The following is a 15,212-nucleotide window of genomic DNA, read 5'->3' as shown; positions in this document are numbered from 1 at the left end:
GTTTTACATGAGGAGGTTGAGATAATTTTCAACAGACCCCAATCATAGTTGGACAAGGGTTTATGTGCAGGAAGGGGTTAGTTACACAAGTATCTGTTGATATGTAAAATAGATTTATTCCTCTATTTTTTTTTTTAGCACATTTCCACTACATCTAATTTGGAGCAATTCAACACTGAATCACTTGCAGAGAGAGCAAACCAAAAAGTAATTAAGAAACAGGGTTAATCAGTTTGAAAAGCAATGCCATACAGGGAAGGGAAGAGATATTTCCAATGACAAAATCTCAGTAATACAGCCATTGCCATTATTATTAATAATTAAAATAATAATAATAGTAATTCTTACTATTTGTACAATGATTTTTTACTTGGCAGCTCAAAGTAATAAAATATTTTATCATTTTTCTCTCTAAGAGCTTATCAAGTTAGGAAGGGACTGTAGTTCTTATCCTTGTCTTTCTTATGTAGAAAATAAGGGAGAGAATTGAACCTTCTGGTATCACACTGTACAATAAATAAGCTGGTGGTCAGAATCAAAAACACACTCTCTTAAGTGTTTATTCAGAGTGTTTTTAATGGATTCTCTTGGTTTATTCTATGCTATCCCTATTATTTCCCTCAAAGCCACCGAATAAAATAGTTTTGAGAGGTGAGAGGGAGGAACAGAATACGCAGTAGTATCTCAAACAAGTTAGTGATAGAACTCCATGAAAAGACATGTATATTAATGCATATATATGGAATCTAGAAAAAGAGTACAGCTGAATCTATTTGCATGGTGTAAATAGAGACGCAGGTGTAGAGAATGGACATGTAGACATGGATGGGGAAGGAAAGGACAAATAGAGAGAGTAGCATTGACATATATACACCATCACGTGTAAAATAGTTAGCTAATGGGAAGCTGCTCTATAGCACAGGAAGCTCAGTTCAGTGCTCTGTGATGACCCAGAGAGGACTGGGTGGGGAGGATGGGAGGGAAGTTCAAGAGGGAAAGGATACATGTATCCATATAGCTGATTCACTTCGCTGTACAGCAGAAACTAACAACATTATAAAGCAACTACACTCTAATCAATTTTTTAAAAAGACATGTATAACTGTCCTCCTTAGTTTCTCTCTCATTTAATTTGAAAGCCATGATATTTCCTTTTAAAAAGAACCCATCATAAAAAATACATACATTAAAAGTTGTTCACTTACTTTTGTTATTTCACTTCTTACTATTAAAAATTTTGTGTTTTTCTAATATACTTCTCTGTGCACACACCCATGTACTTTTATTATTAACATTTACAAAAGCCAAACATAGGATGCATATTATTCTGCAACAGTTTTTCATTAAAATAGTTCATTGGTCTTTTGTATGCTGATACAGGTAAACACTACCTCATAAATTTAGTGGCTGCATTTTAAAATTTTCTATCTCAATGAAAACTTATTGTAGAATAAATATAACTTCTGTCTTATATTTCACAATTTTACACGTTCGTTTGATGATTATACCAATTGTCTCCTACAATTACAAATTATATTCATCTGGCATGTGTTGAAATTAGTTACGAAGCCCTTCCCTCTGTGTATTCCCTCTAACATTTTGCTTATGTCTGCTGTACACATCTCCTTTCTTCTGCAATAAGTGAATACCAAGCATTCAGGGATGGAGGGACAGGAATCAGTTTATAGGCTTCTTAAGCACATCTTCACATAAGAAATACGCACAAGTGGAGAGGTGTTTTTATACTTCAGTAATCGTCATTCTAGGAACAGGTGTTTGGAATCCCACTTAAATGAGAACTGGAGATGGAAGAGATTGGGGAGAGGAAGATAAAGTTTCCTTGGCTACAGCCCCATGGGGAAATCACAGAACCAAGGGAGGAGACCACGTAGATCCCTGGAGCCTTCACTACATCCCAGTGACTTCAGCAGAGGCAGAGATCTGTAGTGATGACACTATTGGCTTCTGTGACAGTGTTCCCAGTGAACAGGACATAGAGACAGAGTCAAGATGGGATGAAGGTGTGCCAGCGACCAAAGTGATTATACCACTTCCTAGTCCTGTATCAAGCTTCCCTGGTGGCCCAGTGGTAAAGTATCCACCTGCTAATGCGGAGATGTGGGTTTAATCCCTGGGTCCAGAAGACCCCCGGAGGAGGGCATGGCAACCCATTCCAGTATTCTTGCCTGGGAAATCCCATAGACAGAGGAGCCTGGCGGGCTACAGTCCATGGGGTCATGAAAGAGTTGGATATGGCTTAGTGACTAAACAACAAGTCCTGAATCACCAGGAAATGGAGTCCCCTTGATTTCTGTAAGCAACAATTATTTACTGCAAAATTCTTCACAATTTTCAAGAAGTTTTAACATTCTATTCATGATCTCATTCAGGGTCCTACGGTCAACCATGTGCTTTAGACGGTGGGTGGCCTGTCACTTATTGCCAGATAGAGCAACTTAGTTCAGGGTCTAAATAACTTGTCCAAGCTGGTAAGGAAAGCGTTGGACTTGGAATTCTCTTTATTCTGAATCCACCTTCCTTCCCTCTCCTTTCCCCCAGTTCTCATGTACCAGGCTTCTGTGGAGACAAGAACACACGCCTTGTTTCTTCCAGCATGATAAATACCCCAAGAAATCAAAAATAACAGCATCATGATTCAACAACTTGACCCATTCTGACTTTTCATTTTCTCTAACTTTTGAGTTTGTTTAGAAGCTATTGTAACACAAGGGAATGGTAACTTTACTAATCAAACAAAAAGCAGGTTGATCAGCATTTTTCAGTAACATATTTTTGAAAGCAGAACAAATGGGAGAGGTTGAGGAAGTTGCATGCAGAGGGGATTTCCTGCAGCATTGCTGAAGTTTAGAGGTAAACATCAGTTCAAACACTCTGGCTCTGTAGAAAAGAACTCTGGTTCTTTTCTAGAGTTATGTGTATCCTCGAAGTTTGTTTCAGAAAAATATTATGAGAACAAAATTAGGAGCTTTGCCTGGAACCTGGTATGGTTCAAGCTATAACATATATCATATGCATGCTAAGTGACTTCAGTTGTGTTTGACTCTATGGGATCTTCCTGACCCAGAGATTGAGTGTCTCCTATATTGGCAAGGAGGTTCTTTACCACTAGTGCCGCCTGTGAAGCCCCAAAGTTTAGGATTTAGGGAGTTCCCTGGTGGTCTATGTGTTTAGTCACTCAGTTGAATTCAACTCTTTGCAGCCCTTTGGCTGGTAGCCTACCAGGCTCCTCTGTCCATGGGAGGAATTCTTTTCCAGGCAAGAATACTGGAGTGGGTTTCCATTTCCTTCTCCAGGAGCTCTTCCAGACCTAGGGCTTGAACCTGCATCTCCTGGGTCTTTTGCATTGCCGGCAGATTTTTTATTCACTGAGCCATCAGGGAAGCCCTAACATGTATCACAGGCCATTTAAAATTCTATGATGGAAATAGGCTTTAAACATGTTCATAGCTTGTACAGTGCCTAAAAGTATCTTGCATGTGACCGGCTCAGTAAATCATAGCGAACTCTTACATTGCACTTGCTACATGCTAGGCACTGTTGTAGGCACTTTACCTACAGTAATTCATTTAATCCTCAATGATAATCCTCTGAGACTGGTGCTATCATTATCATCTTCATTTTTTGAGCAAGGAAACTGAGGCAAAGAGAAATCAAATTACCTGCCTAAGGTCAGGCAACCAGAGCCAGGAATGGCTTCAGCAGCCTGGGATTGTGGTATGTTTTAAACCAAAACAGTACTCTTCCTTCTGAGTGTCCTAAATTAATTCCCCAGGAATATCTGTTTCACCTAAGGAGTGAGTGTGGTGTACATTATAATATAATCCATCCGTTTGCTTTCTTTCTCAGGTTGGTGAGGGCCAGGAAGAGGGCTTGTCTGCAGCCCTGGGTTATTGGCCTCATCAGCTTTATTTCCTTAATTGTCCTGGCAGTGTGCATTGGACTTATCGTTCATTATGCAAGACACAGTAAGTATGGGTTGCCCTGGCATCATGTGATTTACCTCAAATATTTCCTGATCTACATTTCTGTTTTGATTTGTCTCAGGCTTATTCATTCATTACCATAATTTGTTCGCAAAGATAGTTCAAAAGGATCTTTACCCGCTTTGTGACTCATTTAATCTACACAAGCCAAGGAAGATTCTTCTATCTTTGATGTAGCTATGCTTCCTGCTGGGAATATCATGCTAGTTTTCATATTCATTGACAAGCAATAATCAAGTCTTAATTATGGGAAAAGCATAGGTAGAGGTAGAGTCCAATGTTTGGAAAGGTTTGAGGTCATAGGATTTTAAATCATCTTGATTTAGAATAACACCAACTCATTGAAATCCTGACAGTTCAATAAACTATACAATCAGAGATTATAAACTGGTAGGCTCTATTCTGTACTAGTAAGTTGGAAAAATGCTTATAGCAGTATATGTTGAATAAATGTCTATTGTCGTTATTTTAAAATCATCTTGGGATATATTGCAAGTGATTAAAGAAGATAGGATATGCTGAGAAGGTTAATTATAAAGAGGTTCACTCTGTGGTAATCAGGTACCTCCCTGCTAGATGAAGCATGAACACTGTTCTGTTATTAGAAAAGTCCCCAGGGTACTTCAGAACTGTTTTTCCAGGGCATAACAACCCTTCTGAAGTTTCCTTCTTACTCTGTCTCAGGTTTTAATTAGTTGACTCCATTTTGACCTATTGGTTTAATATCTCCCTTAGTAACTTGATAATGTGTTGATATTTAAGACCCTGTAACCAAAGAATCTAATCACGATTCTAATTTAATTGGGAATTTGCAGAAGTTGCTTTCCTGTGAAGAAAGATGGTGATCTGTAAATTGGTTATCTTCTGCTAACAGACACAAATCCAATCTTCATTTCCTAAACAAGGTGGATTATTTCTGGGAAATTTAAAGAAAAAGTATTTAAAGATTTTTTTTGAAGAGGGGATAGAATTTGCCTATGTGCAGGTCTTTGAATTTGTAGTATTTGCATTTTGATAATTTCTCTGAAACATGTTTTAAATATAAAGAGAATAGCTAAAATAATTTTATAATTCTACAGCTCTGTTCTGAATATACTAAGTCTCATTATGCTGCAAACATCATTATTCATCTCCATGGATGTCTAAGACTATGTTTTATGCACTTTTGTATTTCTAGAACTTAGCAAGTTCCTGGCACATGTTAGATAATTAATGTTTATTGAACACTGAATGATGAAAATGAGTGAATCATACTTATGATTTCTTGGAGCATATTTAGCCTTGTCTGACTTAACAAGGAAGTCCTAGTAATGTTAGGGATCTCATTACTTCAGTGAGAGAAAATTTTCCTTAGTACTTCTTTGCCTCTTTCCAAGTCATGTATTATAAAGCTTACAAATTTTACTCATATACATACAATAAAAACCTGGTAATATTTCTTCAGTACCCTGATCCTATATATCCTATTGTTGAGATGATCATCTGAGTAATATGGAACACACAACTTCCGCTGCCCACACAATACACCTGAATAAATAGTGATTGTTATGATATGTGCTGCTGTCACATTTGTCCCCTATCTTCTGTTTACAGATGTAACATAAGAACAGAGTAGATAAAGCACATGAGCATTTAGGAGCTGGCATGCCTAAAGAACCAAAGTGAGCCAAACAAACCTATTGTAGAAACAGAAAGATAAAGATGGAGATGATCAGGCTTGGAAAAACATCATTTTGGCATAAAACCCCGGCAACATAGAACTGTGTGTGCAGTTTGTGTCCTGTGGCCTTTGGGACTATGTTTCTATCTCTTCAGTAACTTGAACAACAGCAGTATGTCTCCTATGAACATCACTGTGGGTTATAGAATCACCTACAATGAATAATTTCCTGTTAGAATATTATTAGCCAACTCATGTTCATTTTTCTTACTTTTCTGTTAACACTCTGGTATTTTTCATCAATTACACATGCCATATAATTCTGTCAACTGGAAATGTGTTTTGACACCTAGCAACCTATTTGACTCAACAGGCAAATTAAAATATTAATTGTAGTAATTTGTTAATTTAGTTGTATCATATGAAATTGCTGATATTTGACCATTTTTAACATATAAATGGCAATTTCAAATAATTCAATCTAATAATTAAAAAAAAACAAGCCTAAGGATGTAGAAGAGTATGTTCACCTCTTTTTTAGAACCTTACTATTCAATGTATGATTTGGTACCAGCAACATCAGCAGAACCTAGGGGCTTGTTAGAAATGCAGAGTCTTGGACCCAGCTTTAGACTGAAGGTAAACTATTGGTCACTATTTTAATATATTAAAAATCATACTTGAAATTGTGTCTATTGTGATCTGTTTGCATTTCAGGTCACACAGGCCATTCAGGGCTGCGAAAGGAGGAAGGAAAATCCTCCCTAGACCCTCACTTAGGTAGCAAATGCTCAGGAGAGCTTGACCGTTCAGCACCATCCATCTCCTTTACAAATCACTACTCTTTCCCCAGGTCTTGTCCAAATCTGACCAGTGGCTTCCCTTTCTACCCCAACAAATCCTCAGGATGACCAGAATGATCTGGTGGAGTCTTTTTTTTTTTTTTTTTTGATAGCTCTCACGCATAACTAGAGATTTCTCCTATAGCTTCAGTGAGTGAGTTTGTTTTTTTCCATTTGAAGAAGCAGTGTATCATGAAAATGTGTGCTTTGGGAGTTAGATGTTAGGTTGAAACCCAATTTAATCTTTTCTGGCCATCTTATGTTGAGGTTGGACAAATGCGTTTACATTTCTGAGACTACAGTCCTTACTGTTAGATGTGGATAACACTGCTTTCTTATGAGGGTTATTTTAAACTGAGTGAGACAAGTGAATATGCTAGGGATACAGCTGTCTAATGTTAATTTCCTTTCCCTCTGGTGTTTAAGGGAGAGAAAGAATGAGAAGCAAGAGAGAAACTGAGGTTGAATGAGGCACACTCCATTTTCCTATTATAACCATACGCAACAGTCTTGGTCACCATTGTATTCCTAATGCTTGGCACAGTCTCTCACACAAAACATAGTCAGCATTAATATTTCATTGAAAGAATCTTCTTAGCTCTGTGCTTGCTTCATGTAAAGGAGAGTAGAAGAAAAGCTATGCTGCGTTAATTCTTCAGGAGACCAAAAACTTGGGCTGCTTGAACTGGATGCAGAAAGTGGAGACATTGGCTAAAGAAAAAAAAGCCAAAGCCTCTGGCTGGAGGGAGAAAATAAATGGAGAGCCAAAGGAACCAGGTGAAACTATGTAGTGTCCCTGGAGGGTTACCAAGGTGGCAACTCTAGCTCCTTAAAATTCTATACACTGAACTCCTGGCATTTTAATCCCTACCTTTACCTTCTCCTTTAGCCAGAATAAATTTGCTTATTCTAGAGTCCTTGCAGCCAGAATTGATGGGTAGTTTACGGAACTGGGAGAAACCTACTTTTAAAATATAAAAGTGTGTTTGCTCTTGGGAAGCTTCTGAATAGATTCAGAAGCTCAGATGGCCTGACTAGCTGCTTCTTGTGGTTTATTCAGAAATATCCATGTGACTAATTAGCCTACAGGAACACCGAGCATTTCGTATGGATTTTACACTCTAAATCTTATAATGATTTTACACTCTAAATCTTATAATGATGAATGTTGTTGTCTTTTATTTTTGAGATAACCATGAAGCTCAGAGCAGGATGATGGAGATGATCTGGGTGGGACATTTTTTTCTGTCTCAGTCCTTCTAGCAACTACCAAACAAGGAAATGCCTGATGCTTTACACACACCTGAGAAAAAGCATGATACATTTTTGCCTCTTCCTTATAGATCAAAAGAAGACCTACAATTACTACAGCACATTGTCATTTACAAGTAACAAAGTGTATGATGAGTTTGGAAAAGAGGCTTCTGAAAATTTCACAGAAATGAGCCAGAAAATTGAATCAATGGTAAGCATTTCCCCCCATTTCTAGGGCATTTGCTAGCACTTTCTACCAAAATTTTTAGTATTCTAGCTTCTCAAACATCCATTCAACTGATTTTGTATATCTTTGCAAAATGGAGACAGACCCTACCTGAGAGATATAAAACAAAATTGACAATACATGATTTGGAGGAATATTCCTTACAGGGTTAAACCGAGTGACCTTTAGTCTTTTCTATTTGTCCTTCTTCTTACCCTTCTTTAGCTAGTGATACACTACTGATCAGCAGAGTCCAGAAATTCTGAGAATGTGAGGGTGACCCAAAATATGGTGGTTGTGTCATTGATTTCCTCAAGAAGAGACCTTTAGCAAAAGACACAAGATTGAAACTATTCAGACACATACTTGAGTAGTATTTTAGTACTAAAAAGTATCCAACCTTGGACAAGTTTTTGGTACATAAATCTATAGGAAATCCTTGGATATTCATCTTTATCCTTAGGTCATCAACATGTATCCTGAGGAATAAATGAAATATTTTAAATAGTGGAAAGCTAGGCATACATGCTAAGTCGATTCAGTCATGTCTGACTCTTAGTGATCCTTGTGGACCATAGCCTACCAGGCCCCTTTGTCTGTGGGATTCTCCAGGCAAGAATACTGGAGTGGGTTGCTGTGATCTCCTCTAGGGCATCTTCCCAAACCAGGGATCGAACCTGCATTTCTTATGTCTCCTGCATTGGCAGATGTGTTCTTTACCACTAGCACCATCTGGGAAAACTTAGCAGTATAGGCCAAAAGAGCAAGAGCCTGGGTGAAGACTTATCATTGTCAGACTACTTAGAGAATAATTTGGAAGTTTCCTGATAGTCTGTGAGGTAACCAGTGAAATGATGTGATGAAAAGCACCCTAAACTAGGAGCTGGGACACCTACTTCTAGGACCATCTACTAGCCAGTGATGTGTCATTTGGCACATCTCTGTCATTCTGGAAAAATTCCCTTATGTGAAAATTAAGCCACTAGACTACAAAATTCCCAAACTGTTTTCCGATATCCTGAGAGAGAACAGAATGGCAGTGGTCCACCTGGAAACTGTCTGGTAAATAGAAGCCTAAGGATTTGGATACTTTGCTGAGGAGAAGATCAAATCCTGGTTGAATTCATATTTGTAAACACCAAATCAGGGAAATATCAAATAAGCTCTTTTTAAGGAGCTATATCTGCTTAAAGATATGTATGCATATATATATACACACATACATATTTTAAGGATATATATATATATAATATGTAATATATAGTAAAGGAAAGGAAATGAAAGTAAATATATTAAGTAAAAATGCAACTATTTTTCTTGTTTCTTGTGCCAGTCACTAAATTTTGTATAAGATTCAGATTGACTTAAACATAAAGGAATACAAATAGGACTCTAGTACTCTTCAAAATAAGTAATTTTGAAGATATTTGATTAAAAAAAAACACCTTTAAATTTATTTCCAAATGAATGCTGTCATTAGAGGGCTCAATTGAATTGTGCTGATTTGTTCATAACTGAAGTAATTGTCCTTGGGAACAAAGACTCAGAAGTCAAACAAAAGGTAAGAAAGAATAAAAAGGCTCATTGTTTGTCAATTAGTCACCAGCTCGTAGTATCTGTGTTTGGTTCCCAGGTGGCTCAGTGGTAAAGAATCTGCCTGCCAAAGCAGGATACCTAGGTTTGATCCCTGGGTTGGGAAAATCCCCTAAAGAAGGAAATGGCAACCCACTCCAGTATTCTTGTCTGGAAAATCCCATGGACAGAGGAGCCTGGTGGGCTATAGTCCATGGCGTTGCAAAGAGTCAGACACAACTGAGCAACTAACACACACACACCCATCAGCTATGTATCCCAGTTCATCTGAGCCTTCCTAAGAGCATCTTGAGTGCCGAATTGGGTGTAGATTATGACAGGATATTTGGTAATATTTTTCACTAGGTTTGAGAACCATGTGACACCATTATGCATTCATTCTCACATTCATTATCTCTTCCAAGTACTAACCAAGCCTAACTCTGCTTCTGAGATCAGATGAGACCCAGTGTGTTCAGGATTGTGTGGCCATGGATTGAATTTATGACCTACCACCTGCCACAGTTTTTTTCATTTCCTTTGTCCACCTACAGTAAAAGTCTCTATCTCATAGTGTGAATACTTCTCTTGCTTTTCAAAACTCAGTCTGTTTACTCTCTTTTATCTCTTTCCGAGTGTAGCAGACATCACTCCTAGCCCGCCTCCTATGGTTCCCCAGCTCATATAATTCTTAAGGCAGAGTTCAGTGGAAATCACTGAACAGAGTACGAAAAGAGACTCCTCAAGTTCAGCAATTGTGAAATGTTGGTCAGTGTGTTTTGTTTTTAAAAAATGTTTTAAGCTTTGAATAAGTTTGCAGAATTTTAGAAAATTATCCTTGCTGACATATTTTGAATATTTTTGGAACAGGTAAAAAATGCATTTCATAAATCTTCATTGAGGGGAAAATTTGTCAAGTCTCACATTATCAAGTTCAGGTATGTAGATCTAAAATACTGACTTCTGATTATAATTTGAAGCTAAAGCTGTTAATCTGGTCAGTAAAAAATAGTTCGAATTGTTCATATGTGATATAATTTAACAGATTAATGTTGTGTCTGTTCTGTGTTAAGTCGTGGGTTACAACGTGCCTTACTCATTCTTTAAATCCAAAAGAAAGAATTTGCAAGACGATTTTGAGGAAAAATGAAAGTGAAAGGCTCTCAGTTGTGTCTGACTCTTTGCAACAGCCATGGTTTGTATAGTTCACGGAATTCTCCAGGCCAGAATACTGGAGTGGGTAACCTTTCCTGTCTCCAGCAGATCTTCCCAAACCAGGGATCAAACCCAGGTCTCTGTACTGCAGGCATATTCTAAGTGTTATCGGTGGCTATATTATAAAATTTGGTTTTTTGACTTGGTTGTTTTTTGGAAACTAGTTAGAACAAATAGGGACCTAAGCCACATCTCTTGGTTTAATAACAAATAAGCATTCTATGTAAAATAGTGTAGTAGAGGAGTTTTTTATTTTCTCTTCTTGGTACTCCTTCCTACCATATTTCTTTCCCTTTATTCCACTCATCTGTTTTTTTTTTTTTTCTTTGCTATAAATATTTAAGATCTCAGATCTATTCCTCAGTTCAGTTCAGTTCATTCACTCAGTTGTGTCTGACTCCTTGTGACCCCCAGGAATCGCAGCATGCCAGGCCTTCCTGTCCATCATCAACTCCCAGAGTCTACCCAAACCCATGTCCATTGAGTCAGTGATGTCATCCAACCATCTCATCCTCTGTCTTCCCATTCTCCTTCTGCCCTCAATCTTTCCCAGTATCAGGGTATTTTCCAATGAGTCAGCTCCTCGCATTAGGTGGCCAAAGTATTGGAGTTTCAGCTTCAATATCAGTCCTTCCAATGAATATTCAGGACTGATTTCCTTTAGGATGGAGTAGTTGGATCTTGTTGCAGCCCAAGGGACTTTCAAAAGTCTTCTTTTGAAAGAAGAAGCATCAATTCTTCAGTGCTCAGTTCTCTTTATAGTCCAACTATCACATCCATATATGCCTACTGGAAAAACCATAGCCTTGAATAGACGGACCTTTGTTGACAAAGTAATGTCTCTGCTTTTCAATATGCTGTCTAGGTTGGTCATAACTTTCCTTCCAAGGAGTAAACGTCTTTTAATTTCATGGCTTCAATCACCATCTACAGTGACTTTGGAGCCCAGAAATATAAAGTCTGGCACTGTTTCCACTGTTTCCCCATCCATTTGCCATGAAGTGATGGGATTGGATGCCATGATCTTAGTTTTCTGAATGTTGGGGTTTAAGCCAACTTTTTAACTCTCCTCTTTCACTTTCATCAAGAGGCTCTTTAGTTCTTCCCTTTCTGCAATAAGGTGGTGTCATCTGCATATCTGAGGTTATTTATATTTCTCCCAGCAATCTTGATTCCAGCTTGTGTTTCTTCCAGTCCAGCGTTTCTCATGATGCACTATTCATATAAGTCAAATAAGGAGGGTGACAATATACAGCCTTGAAGTACTCCTTTTCCTATTTGGAACCAGTCTGTTGTTCCATGTCCAGCTCTAACTGTTGCTTCCTAACCTGCATATAGGTTTCTCAAGAGGCAGGTCATGTGGTCTGGTATTCCCATCTCTTTCAGAATTTTCCACAATTTATTGTGATCCACACAGTCAAAGGCTTTGGCATAGTCAATAAAGCAGAAATAGATGTTTTTTTGGAACTTTCTTGCTTTTTCGATGATCCAGTGAATGTTGGCAATTTGATCTCTGGTTCCTCTGCCTTTTCTAAAACCAGCTTGAACATCTGGAAGTTCACGGTTCACGTATTGCTGAAGCCTGGCTTGGAGAATTTTGAGCATTACTTTACTAGCATGTGAGATGAGTGCAATTGTGTGGTAGTTAGAGCATTCTTTGGCATTGCCTTTCTTTGGGATTGGAATGAAAACTGACCTTTTCCAGTCCTGTGGCCACTGCTGAGTTTTCCAAATTTGCTGGCATATTGAGTGCAGCACTTTCACAGCATCATCTTTCAGGATTTGAAATAGCTCAACTGGAATTCCATCACCTCCTCTAGCTTTGTTCGTAGTGATGCTCTCTAAGGCCCACTTGACTTCACATTCCAGGATGTCTGGCTTTAAGTGCGTGATCACACCATTGTGATTATCTGGGTCTTGAAGATCTTTTTTGGACAGTTCTGTGTATTCTTTCCACCTCTTCTTAATATCGTCTGCTTCTGTTAGGTCCCTACCATTTCTGTCCTTTATTGAGCCCATCTTTGCATGAAATGTTCCCTTGGTATCTCTAATTTTCTTGAAGAGATCTCTAGTCTTTCCCATTCTGCTGTTTGCCTCTATTTCTTTGCATTGATTGCTGAGGAAGGCTTTCTTATCTCTCCTTGCTATTCTTTGGAACTCTGCATTCAGATGCTTATATGCTTCCTTTTCTCCTTTCCTTTTCACTTCCCTTTTTTTCACAGCTATTTGTAAGGCCTCCTCAGACAGCCATTGTGCTTTCTGCATTTCTTTTTCTTGGGGGTAGTCTTGATTCCTGTCTCCTGTACAGTGTCAGGAACCTCCGTCCATAGTTCATCAGGCACTCTGTCTATCAAATCTAGTCCCTTAAATCTATTGCTCACTTCTGCTGTATAGTCACAAGGGATTTGATTTAGGTCATACCTGAATGGTCTAGTGATTTTCTCCACTTTCTTCAATTTCATCAACCATCAGTAAATAGAATCCAAGGCATAACATTTAAAGCAAAATACTATATGAAGATCTTAAAACAATGTATTATCTTCATACAAATTATTTGTAATTTCCAGAATAAAATAGCTGCTATTTCCAACATTATTTCAATGACAAAAGCTCCAAGTTGCTCATCAGCCTATTATTTAGTTGCCCACTTTCTCTTGAAAATTCCATACTCTTTGATGTTCAAAATATTCTTTTTTCTTGGATCTGTATCTGCTTCTCCAGTTATCAAATTTTCTTTCTCTCAAGGGGACTTCATTCACCCACATCATGGTTTCTTAGGCTATGAAGATTCAAGTTTCTATTTCCAGTCTAAATTTTTGTCCTGGTTCTAGAACTATATGCTTGCCCATGCACACTTCCATGTGGGTGTTTCACAGAAAATTCTCAAACTCAAGAAAAACCTAATTGTGCTAATAAGAAACCTGGAAGTCATCCATGCTCCTCCCTTTTCTGGGCCCCTTGAACTTCATGAATAACTAAGTTCTACCAGTTCTACAGGACTGGGGAAACAGAGACTTTTGGAGAACACAAATAAAACCCTGTGTGCACCAGGACCCAGGAGAAATGAGTAGTGACATCATAAGAGAATGAGTCAGACTTGCCTGTGTGTGCTTGGGAGTCTCCAGAGAAGGTGTGGGTCAACAGTGGCCGGGTCAACAGTGGCCTGTCGAGGGGTCAAGGGAACTGACTACAACAGTTCTGGGAGGCTTGGCATGCTGGCATAAGTCATTTTGAAGGAGATCACCATTACTGCCATTCAGCAGAGTTCAGTTCAGTTCAGTCGTTCAGTTGTGTTCAACTCTTTGTGACCGCACAAACTGCAGCACACCAGGCTTCGCTGTCCTTCGGCCACTCCTGGAGCTTGCTCAAATTCACGTTCATCTAGTCGGTGATGCCATCCAACCATCACATCTTCTGTTGTCCACTTCTCCTTCTACCTTCAATCTTTCCCAGTTCAGTTCAGTTCAGTCGCTCAGTCGTGTCCGACTCTTTGCGACCCCATGAATCGCAGCATGCCAGGCCTCCCTGTCCATCACCATCTCCCAGAGTTCACTCAGACTCACATCCATTGAGCCAGTGATGCCATCCAGCCATCTCATCCTCGGTCGTCCCCTTCTCCTCCTGCCCCCAATCCCTCCCAGCATCAGAGTCTTTTCCAATGAGTCAGCTCTTCGCATGAGGTGGCCAAAGTACTGGAGTTGCAGCTTTAGCATCATTCCTTCCAAAGAAATGCCAGGGTTGATCTCCTTCAGAATCAGGGTCTTTTCCAGTGAATCAGCTCTTTGCATCAGGTACCCAAAAGATTGGAGCTTCAGCTTCAGAATCAGTTCTTCAGATGAATATTTGGGACTGATTTACTTTAGGATTGACTGGTTGGATCTCCTTGCAGTCCAAGGGACTCTCAAGAGTCTTCTCCAACACTACAGTTCAAAAGCAACAATTCTTTGATGCTCAGCATTCTTTATTGTCCAATTCTCATATCCATACATGACTACTGGGAAAATCATAGCTTTGGCCTTACAGAATTTTGTCGGCAAGGTAATATCTTTGCTTTTTAATATACTGTCTAGGTTTGTCATAGCTTTTCTTTCAAGGTGTAAGCTTCTTTCAATTTCATTTCTGCCATTACACAGCCTCAACTATCAGCAGAAAATTGGATTAAAGACTTAGTGAGCATAGCCTTGCCCACCAGGACAAGACCCAGTTTTCCCCACAGCCAGTCCCTCCCATCAAGAAGCTTGCACAAGCATCTTATCCATCAGAGGGAAGACAGAATGAAGACCTCAATCATGGATCACAACCTTTCCTAACTCAATGAAACCATGAGTCATGACACGTAGGGCCACCCAAGATGGGTGGGTCCCGGTGGAGATTTCTGATAAAATGTGGCCTACTGGAGAAGGGAATGGCAAACCACTTCAGCATTCTTGCCTCGAGAA

General features: G+C 38.9%; 1 protein-coding gene across 1 annotated transcript in view; it reads left to right on the top strand.

The window, feature by feature from the left end:
- LOC138442916 (transmembrane protease serine 11E-like) overlaps positions 1–15,212 on the top strand; it is a 60,512-nt gene that overhangs the window by 23,513 nt on the left and 21,787 nt on the right. The window contains exons 3-5 of the mRNA XM_069595031.1: positions 3,868–3,986; positions 7,850–7,971; positions 10,429–10,496. Coding sequence (XP_069451132.1) covers positions 3,868–3,986; positions 7,850–7,971; positions 10,429–10,496 — 309 coding nt within the window. The remainder of the gene's footprint in view (positions 1–3,867; positions 3,987–7,849; positions 7,972–10,428; positions 10,497–15,212) is intronic.

Source organism: Ovis canadensis, chromosome 6 (assembly GCF_042477335.2).
Source record: "Ovis canadensis isolate MfBH-ARS-UI-01 breed Bighorn chromosome 6, ARS-UI_OviCan_v2, whole genome shotgun sequence".
NCBI classification, from domain to species: domain Eukaryota; kingdom Metazoa; phylum Chordata; class Mammalia; order Artiodactyla; family Bovidae; genus Ovis; species Ovis canadensis.
This window is presented reverse-complemented; position numbering and strand designations above follow the sequence as displayed.